General features: G+C 57.0%; 1 protein-coding gene across 1 annotated transcript; it reads right to left on the bottom strand.

Annotated features, from left to right (window-relative positions):
* Nucleotides 1-8,292: 8,292 nt before the first annotated feature.
* MSGN1 (mesogenin 1) lies at nt 8,293-8,787 on the bottom strand. The gene has a single exon (XM_077151689.1). It carries the CDS (start codon nt 8,785-8,787, stop codon nt 8,293-8,295), a length of 495 nt encoding a protein of 164 aa, XP_077007804.1.
* Nucleotides 8,788-9,615: the final 828 nt, after the last annotated feature.

Here is a 9,615-nt window from a genome sequence, read left to right as displayed (position 1 = left end):
CAGCACCAGGACCGACAGGTCCGGGAGGCTCAGGGGCTCAGACCAGGTAGAAGCAGGAGGAAGAAGGTGGTGAAGACACTGCGGCTGCAGGAACCTACGGCCCAGCCTTCCCCAGGGGCGCAGTCCCCACCTCCACCCCGCCCACAGCCGTCCCCGGGGCGGGGTCCGCGAGCTGCACTTCTGCAGCTGGGCGCTTCCCGGCTCACCCGTTCCCTCACCCGCCCTCCCCCCAGGTTGAGCGAACCCCCAACAAGCACCGGGGTTCAGAAGCAGGACCGCCCTCTGGGACCCATGGGCCCCGGCAGAAACTCTTAACCCTCAACTTCCCACGCCCAGGCTCCCTACAGGCCTCTCCCGTTTCACCGTAGCCACGCTCCCATTCGCGTCAGGCAGCCTTTCTGGCGGGTTTCCATCTGTCGGCAGGGATGGAGTTTCCAGGGTAGCGGCGCTGCAGGAAAGGGAACCGGAAGGCCTGAGGGGCGGGGCACGGTGGGGCAGGGCAGGTGACCTTTGCTCCCGCCAGCATGGTGCCCCTGCCCCCTTTCGCGGACAGGTTGTCCTTTTGCATGGTGTTTGCAAATACTGTGAGCAGGCCCCAGGGACCAAACGAACCCTAACACAATGTTACCTGTCGTGCTGGTTTGAAAGGATCATGCACCCCAGAAAAGCTGCATAGTAACCCTGATCCAATCTTGTTTTCTTTTAATCCCTGTTCAATACTATAGGCTGGAGACTTGATTCATTGTCTACATGGAGGTGTAACACGCCCAATTGTGGGTGTGATGTTTTGAGTACATGGAGCTGTGATGCCACCCATTCCGGGTGGGTCTTGATTAATTTACTGGAATCCTTCAACATTGTGGAGAGAAACTTCAGAGCAGACAGCGTCTGCAGAAATGACAGGAGCCTCAGCCAACAGAGTGAGCAGATGTAGATGCTTAGAGAACAATTGCTTCAGAGATCAGAGACACGGATGTGTGGAGATGTTTGGAGCCCAGCAGACGTCGCCATGAGATGTTAAGGAAACCAGAGCCTGGAGAGAGCCAAGGGAAGCCAAGAGATGAAAGCCAGCCCTGGAGAAGTAAAGTGAGGAACCCACAGGAACAGAGGCTGAAAGCAACGGAGCCCAGGAGCAAGGGCCCAGCAGATGCCAGCCACGTGTGGGTGGGGGTGAAGGACAAGAGACAAGTAGCGAGGGCTAGGGAGAAATTTTTTGTAGAGTTTGGAAAAAGAGGGATAAGCTGTGACCTGTACTGAAGAAATACTGCTTAGGCCTGGGTTTTCCCAGGGTGGGCATGTGAAGAAGTGCAGCTAAGAAGTGACTTGGGAGAAAACTTGAGTAAGGAGTAAGGAGACACAGGGCCACAGCATCAACCGCTCGTCACTCGGGAAACGCCTCGGCTGGGCCCCAGACCCATGTCCACCTGTGTTAACCAGTGACTCCAAGGTTGAGAGTCTGTCTCCTGCAGCTGGAAGGACACCATCCTGGCCTCCGGCCCCCAGCCCCTGGCCCCTGCCTGCCAGTTCTGTGGTCCCTCCGCAGAGGGACTTTGCTGCAGTCATGCCAGCACTACCCCCGCTGCCCCCCACCCCCCCGCAGAGCTTTTCAGCCCTCCACACTCATGCACGTGCTGTGTCCTCTGTTCAAGAGGCCCTTTGTGGGCGAGCAGGTTCAGAAACGAACCTGTTAAAATGAGCTGCCTAATACATATCCAGGAGTCAGGTATGAGCTGGAATTAAGAGTCAGTGCAGAGATAGTTTGAAGACGGAAATAGAAACTTTGGGGTTAGCAACAGGCATATTTAAAGTTGAGAGTGTTTCATGACTAAAAACTGTCTAGGGAGTGAAGGGAGGAAATGATGAGTAAAGGCGGTGAAGAGATGGTACAGCACTGGTACAAATGGGTCCAAAGAATTTTTCAAAACTGGGTGCATCAAAAGGTTAACATTGGTGCAATGTCTGGGTCATGTCATATTTGTTTCCTTTATACATCTTTCTGCTTTCATAAATGAGCATTTACTTTTTTATAACAAGTAAAATAACCATAGGGGGTACAAGGCTAGTTCAGTGGTAGAATTCTCGCCTGCCATGCAGGAGACCCGGCTCCATTCCTGGTCCATCTACTTCTCAAAAACAAAACAAACAAACAAAAATTCAACAAATGGTGCTGCAATAATGGAATATTCACATGGAAAAAGAATGAAATGTGGCCCCCATTGTGCAGCATACAAAAATATATATAAATAACCATAAAATGCAAAAAAAAAAAAAAAAAAAGATACCCTTTGCTATGGAGCACCTAGGGGCCACTTTAGGAGCCCCCACGTGTGAAGCCTTCCCTTTCCCGCCCCCTTTCGCCCGCCCCCCTTTGCACCCCACTGGTCGTGCGCTGTTCTGGCCGGGTCTTCTCAAGTCCTGCCGCCTTTGGGGTCTCAGCCACAGGCTCTAGTCTCGGCATCCCCTTGACTGGGTCCAGTCCCAGGCCCTCTGGGGACCCCGGTGTGCGCTGACCCCCTCTCCTCTCCAGGCTTAGGGTTCCCGGCTGGTGACTTCTGTGCTCTCCATGCCAGGCCCACGCGCGCCTCCTACAGCCTGCCTCAGCTGCCCGTGGAATGCAGCAAAGCCTTTCCATGTTTGCTAGTGTCCTTGGAATTTGGAACATAAATGCCACCTGCTCTGATGGCGGAGACATAACTAGGTGTGCAGTAAAACTAGTGAAGGGGTCTCTTAGGGCGCAGAGCCCTGAACTGTGACGAGGAATCAAACTTGGAGGTCAAGTTTCCACCACAGCCACACACGAGGCTGTCGGCTGCATCACTAATGCACGCTGCTCAGACTCAGCAAGGCTCAGTGCAAACATCCACATTTATGGCCGAAAATCCACCTTCACACTGTGAAGCATCTTCCAGGGCTCTGCTTTTGGGAGATGCCTCCAGGGACAGGATGTCAGCACGGTGGGCTTTCCTGTGGAGATGGCACATTTCACTCAGAAGGAACCAGGTGATAGACTCAAAAGACCTGGATTTTGGAACCAGCTCTGCCGCTTACTAATGTTGTGATACTGGAGATCCTGAGCCTCAGTTTCCTCATCTGTGAAATGGACATAATCATCCTGTTCAACCCATGCACCGTGAGGGATGGGATAATACACGTGCGGCGCTTTGTTGTCTCTAAAGCTGCACAACGTCGCGCCCGCTGTAGAACAAGCCTGTGGGCTTTGAACCGTCACTCTCATGCTTCAAGTTGCATGACCGCTTGGTGCCTCAGTTTCTTTGTCTATGAAATGGGGATGATTTCAGCACTCACTTTGTAGTGGTGTTATGGGGTTACAGGAGTTAAATTATGTAAAGCCTTAGTAACAGAGTCTTTCCTAAAGCAATCACCCGATAGATATTAGTTAACTGCTACTTTTACTGCCACCTTCAGCTCTATCATTATGTGCCTAAAAGAAACTGGAGGAAAAGGTGTTTGTGGGGTACCCCCTAAAATCGGGCACTACTGAAAACAGTTTGTGATACCATCAGGCTAGAAATACACGCCAAAAGTTGTTGCAAAACTCTCACACTTTTCTCAAATCTGGTGTTAAGAGAGGGCGAGTTTGAAGAGAAGAAGGAAAAGCTCCAGGCTGTGGGGGAGGAGAGTCGAGGGGCTAAGCCTGCAGCAATTCTAGCAAATCGTTTGCACACCGTGCCAAGTCTCTTCCAGTGACATCATGGGCTAATGGGAGAGTCGGGGCAGAGGCGTTCCCTCCAGCGTGTTCGGGGACCTCGGGGGCCTCGGGCAGCCCCAGGAGGAGACCTGGGTCTGGAACTTGGCTGCGCTGCCCCAGCGCCTTGGCACTGCAGAGGTGATCAGTCCAGAGGCAGATGTGTACCCAGCCGGCGCTGAGCCGCACACCCACGTGAGGGGCCCGATGGCTAGGAACCGCTCCCCCCCCCAGGTGCCCCCATCCAGCCCCAGCAGATCGCCCCCTTCGCTCCGGGAGTGCGCGATCTGCAGGCAGGGAAATCGGAGGCCAATGGTGCTCCTTGGAGGTCACTGAGAAGGAGCTACAGGAGGGAGGGTCCAAACCCAAGAGACAGACAGACAACTGTCTTTTCTCCACCTCCTCAGAGTTCCAGGGGCTTCCTGGACCGCCAGCCAGATCCACCCCGGGCTGCTGCCAGACACCGCTCCGGTGCCGCATGCTGGAGAGCCGGGGCTGCCCCAGGGGACGCGGCCGGGTCCCTCCGCCCGCCCACTGGGGACCCGCCCACCTGGGGGTCCCGCTCGCCTGGGGTCCCAGCCCGCCCTGGGGTCCCGCCCGCCCAAGCCCAGGCCTCTCCTGCTGCGGGCACGGTGGGGGCGCGGGTGGGGTCCCCAGGAGGACCCGCAGGACCCGCGCTCTGGCTCTGCGGTGGGTCTGGCACCGAGGCTGGCCAGGCCCCTCCCACTGAGCCCCAGGCAGGGGTCTCCCAACCTGCCAGTGTGGCAGAAATGACCAAAAGAACAGACACCTCAGCAGGTGAGAACTGGGGGATTTACTCTGCCAGAGGGAGCCTGGGCCGCTTCCCCACAGACTGGGGGAACCGCAGCCAGGGGGGCTGCCAGGGGCCATGGGGCGGAGGCCGAAGTTCAAAGGCAGTCGTGGCAGGACCAGGTGAGTGGCCCCAGGGAGGGAGGGGCGCAGCAGCCCGGGGGCTCACCGTGCCCAGGGAGGGCCGTGACCCCACCCACCGGGGAGGGAGCCCCACTGGCGCTGAGGCCCCCAGGAGGCGTGCAGTGCCAGCCGCCCTCCGTGTCCTCCTCGCCCGGTGGGTATGGGGTGCCCTCCCCCAGGTGCCCTCCTCAAGGACGCCCTCCTCCCTGGGCATCCTGGTGCCTGGTGATTGTGCTCACGGCCAATGTGAAAATGCTCACCTGGCACGGTGGGCCCCTGCGCGTCGTGATCCCAGCCCCTTCCCTGGCTTGAGCTTGTCTGGGCCTAAAGCTCTTGAATGCTCCCTGGAGACACACGGGGACCTGCTCGAGCCCTCTGTGCTCCTGCTTTCCAGAAGGCTCCAGCCAGAGGGCCCCGCAGGAGTCGGGGAAGCCCCCAGCAGGTGCGTCTGGGGCTCCGGAGGTGCTGTGGAAGGAGGGACAGGCACCACGCCCCACTCAGCACCGGGGCCACACGGCAGCCCAACTCACCTGAGCCAGTTATACAGCTCTCAATGGCGGGGCATAAAAACCAAAACCGCTTGGGTTTAAAGATGGCAACAAAAATAACAATTAACCTAATACCTGATCAACAGCCAGAGACCCCCTCAAATGACTGTCCTCTCTACTCTTCTTCCCCTAACACGTGAGACAGTGCACACACACAGATACGTGTGTGATGCTCACACACACGTGAACACCTGGATGTGCACAGGGGCGGGTCCTTTGGGAGGATTCTTGATGCTCCCTCACATTTTCTGGGTTCTTCTCTAAAGCACCGAGAAGTCGATGGAGGCTCACTGCCCCCACAGCGTCCTAGAGCTGCGCCCCTCACGACTGCCTGATGACGCGATGTGCTTATTCCTCCTTAGAGACGCTCGTCAAAAAAAGTTAGATTCCTTTCTCACGCCACGGACACAAATGAATTGCAGGTATGTGAACATCCATTTGTGAAGAATAAAACAATAAAAATACAGACGAGTCTGGAGAGCACGTGGACAGACTTGAGCCCAGGAAGAGATTCAGGAGGCATGTGAGTGGGACATTAGGTCACATAAAAATGAAAAGCCTCAACGAACAAAAGACACCATAATCAAAAGAATAAATAGAAGACACCATAAACCAAGATTACATAAAATGACAAATTGGGAGGAAAAATTTTCATCCCCTATAATGTTCAAAGAATTCCTTACAATTATTAACAAGATAAACAACCCAATAGAAAAATGGCAGAGGACATACATGGGCACGTCGTGGAAAGGACCCGCAAATGAACAATAATCACATCAAATGAACACTTGGACGTTCCATCTCAAATGGGTAGTTAAGGAAATGAAAACTAATGCGACAATGACAGCTTTTTTTTTTTAAGTGATCATGGGCAGGCACCAGGAATCGAACCCAGGTCTCCGGCACGGCAGGCGAGTGACAACAGGTTTTTATCCAGTAGAGTCGGGCGGTTGGGGCTGGGGGCTGCCAGCCAGGCGAGGGGTGCGGGAGCAGCCACGGTGTTGCAGGAAAGCGTCCCAGCACCAGTTCCCCTTGGCACTGTGCACACACTCTGATCCAGGAATTCCCTTTCCGGAGTTGATCTAATTAAAGCATCGGAGGATAGAGGTATTTGTCTATGATGTTAAAGTGTTTTTGTAATTAAAAAACTGAAAATGGCCTGATTGTCACTCAGGAGGAGGCTCGTCAGCGGGGCCGACGCCTGTCCTGTGGGGCACCGCCTGGCCCTCCCCGGCCTGCCGACCCGCGTGACTCGGGGCAGAGCTGTGCTCCCATCTCCTCCTCCACGACATCCAGACAACAGGGACAGCTCACGAGTTCACTTGTGTTAAGTTGGTAGGACTGTTGCTGGGCGTCTCTAAGTATAAAAAAGGGAGGGGAAGCGATCTGTAAACTAAAATAGACCATCTCAGTCTTCCACGTTAAAACGCTTGCATGTGCCTCATTCATTTGAACGTTTGTCTCAGCAGAGGAAAAAACAGGCGTTGTCACGCAATCACTGTGGATGCGTCCGCTGCCTTTGCAATTTGTCAGGAAAATGGACAAAAAAATCACCAAGGGTAAAAAATGACAGGAGACGTGAACAGACGACTCCCTGAAAAACAAACACGCACGGCTCATAACCATCCATTTCAGCCTTTCAAAGCCTGTGGTTTTTGAGACTCTCCTTAGTTCAAAACCCTTTTCAGTGGGTGGTGAGACTGTCCGGGAGGGCTTCCCTGCAGGCGGGGTCTTGTGGGGGTGGGGGTGGGGCAGTCGGGTGACGGACAAGGAGCTGGGGATGGACAGACACGAATCCTCACCCTAAGCCTGTTGCGGTCTGGCACTAAAGCAGCTCTCGTCTTTGAGCCACTCCCTTCACCTCAGAGAAAACTGTGGTCTGTGAAGGGATGGAGGGAGGCCAGGCCTGAGCTGCCACCGCCCGGCCTTCCCTGCTGCTCAGCGAGATGGAGAGGGTCTCCGCAGCCCACCCAGCCCGGAGCTGCTGCCCACCTTCCCCCAACTTCCCCACCGCGACCTGCTCTGCCCTCCCCCCCCCCAGAGGAGGCCCCTCTCTCTGCCATAGCGAGGACTCCCTGCCTATGACTATTTCCCATGACTCCAATTTCTCCTGCATTTACATTAGTTCAGTCCCTGTAAAGATAAAGACACGATTTCCGTCAAACACACACAGCATGTGCACACACAGTCATGAACACCCACACACAGCACGTGCACAAACACACCCACACACACAGCATGTTCACATGCAGTCATGCACACAAACAGCACGTGCACAGTCATGCACACCCACACAGCACATGCACACGCAGTCATGCACACACACAGCACGTGCACAGTCATGCACACCCACACAGCACATGCAGTCATGCACACCCACACAGCACGTGCACACGCAGTCATGCACATACACACAGCACGTGCACATGCAGTCATGCACACACACACGGCACACGCAGTCATGCACAGCCACACACAGCACGTGCACACGCAGCCATGCACACCCACACAGCACGTGCACAGTCATGCACACCCACACAGCACGTGCACATGCAGTCACGCACACCCACACAGCACGTGCACATGCAGTCACGCACATCCACACAGCACGTGCTCATGCAGTTATGCACACCCACACACGGCACATGCACATGCAGTCACACACACAGCACATGCACACGCAGTCATGCACACCCACATGCACAGAGGAAATGAAGCCGGAGGCTACAGCTGTTTGCTCGTGCCCATCTCTGCAGACAGAAATCGAGCGGCCATAGGGATCCTGTAAGAACACGGCGCAGCACCGGAAAGAAGGCCCAGCACAGAAGCGCAGGGAGATGAATGATGATGCCGTCACGTGGCTTTAAAAACGCCTTTAAGATCGCTGCCCCTCTCGGGTACCTTGAACAGAAGAAGGGGGGACAAAGTGTCTGTCTCCGCCAAAGACGCGTCCCGGGAAGCGAGGGGAAGGTGGCGCCTGCTCGCCTGCAGCTTCGCGGGGCGGCCGCCCGGCCTCCCCGGGGTCCCCTCGGAGTGTGCCGACGAGGCCGCGGGCCGGCCGTGTGGACGCAGCCTGGGCGGTGGTCCCGAGGCCCCCGCGCGCGCCTAGGCCCTCTGCGCGCGGCCCAGCAGCTCGGCGAGCTCGCGGATGTACTGGATGGCGCGGCGCAGCGTCTGGATCTTGGTGAGCGGCTGCTCGCGCGGGCTGTAGGCGGGCGGCAGGTAGCTGCGCAGGGCGTGCAGCGCCTCGGCCAGGGCGCGCATCCGCAGCTTCTCCCTCTCGCTGGCCTTCCGCCGCCGCTGGACAGACATCCGGACCTTGGCGCCCGTCTGGGCCCTGGGGACGCCCGGCAGGCGGGGAGGCTGCGAGGCCAGCACCGGGCAGGCCGTTCCCCCGGGGCCCGCGGCCAGGGCCACGCCGGGCGAGGCAGGAGGGGACCCCGGCGACGGCGCGGGGGACAGGCTCGGAGGGGGCGAGACCACGCCCAGCTCCATGGGCGCTGCCCGCTCTCCCCAGGCCCAGGGGCCCAGCAGGGCAGGGCTGCCCGCGGCACCCAGGCTGCCCTGGAGGCCGAGGAAGGGCCGGCGCGGGTCGTCCATGAGGCGGCCGTGGGAGAAAGTTGTGCTGCGTCCGGGGGAAGGCGCGCCTTTATGACCGGGCCTGGGAAGTGGGAAAGGGGCCCGAGAGGGAGTTCAAAGGGGAAGGAAGGATGGACTCTGCAGGTGTCACTTTCTCCTCATTGATAATTAGCATCTTCCAGCTAAAATGTCTTTAAACAGAAAGGCCTCCAAGAGAAGAAAAAAGGAATTATCTCCTTGTAACTAAACCAATTAAGGCTGCATAACTAGACTTAGCATTGTCCTGTGGAACTCGTTAATGAAGGAGCCAAAGAAAACAAGCCCAGGGCAGTCGGCAGCCAGGAGGGTGCGGGGGTGGGGGGGCGGCTCCCCCCCTCCCCAGTCCACAGGACTTCCAGGAGCTTCCAGGCTCAAGACACATGTTGCAGGAGGCACAGTGCAGCTGGGACAGGGAAACCTCAGCTGCAAACAACCAGGCAATGCCTTCCCGCGGGTGGGGGGGCGGGGGTTTGCACCACAGCCCTTCCCTCTTGTGCCACGAGCCTCCCGGGGCAGCCAGGCCCCCAGCGGCACGCCCAGAGCACAGGGCAGCGGCTGCAACTCCAGAGACCTGCTTGCCTCTGGGAAGGGTTGGTTCCCCAGGCAGGCAGACAGCAGGAAGCAGAAAGCTGGCCAGGAGGCTGCAGAATCTGTTTTGAGCCTTCTGGAGGGCTCTTTAAAATCCAGGGGCAGAATCACACCTTGTTTCTTGAAATGTAGAGAGGAAGTGTGAAATTGGCCAGGGAGCCTCTTCCCCCAGCAGAGTGAGGGTGGACGGTCTGACTGGTTTGCCCTGCTTCCCACCTGGCC

This window comes from Tamandua tetradactyla, chromosome 3 (genome assembly GCF_023851605.1).
Source record: "Tamandua tetradactyla isolate mTamTet1 chromosome 3, mTamTet1.pri, whole genome shotgun sequence".
Classification (NCBI taxonomy): domain Eukaryota; kingdom Metazoa; phylum Chordata; class Mammalia; order Pilosa; family Myrmecophagidae; genus Tamandua; species Tamandua tetradactyla.
This window is presented reverse-complemented; position numbering and strand designations above follow the sequence as displayed.

What these genes read in the sequence shown, in the direction of transcription:
- MSGN1 (XM_077151689.1), bottom strand. Translation starts at nt 8,787, where the DNA reads ATGGACGACCCGCGCCGGCCCTTCCTCGGCCTCCAGGGCAGCCTGGGT.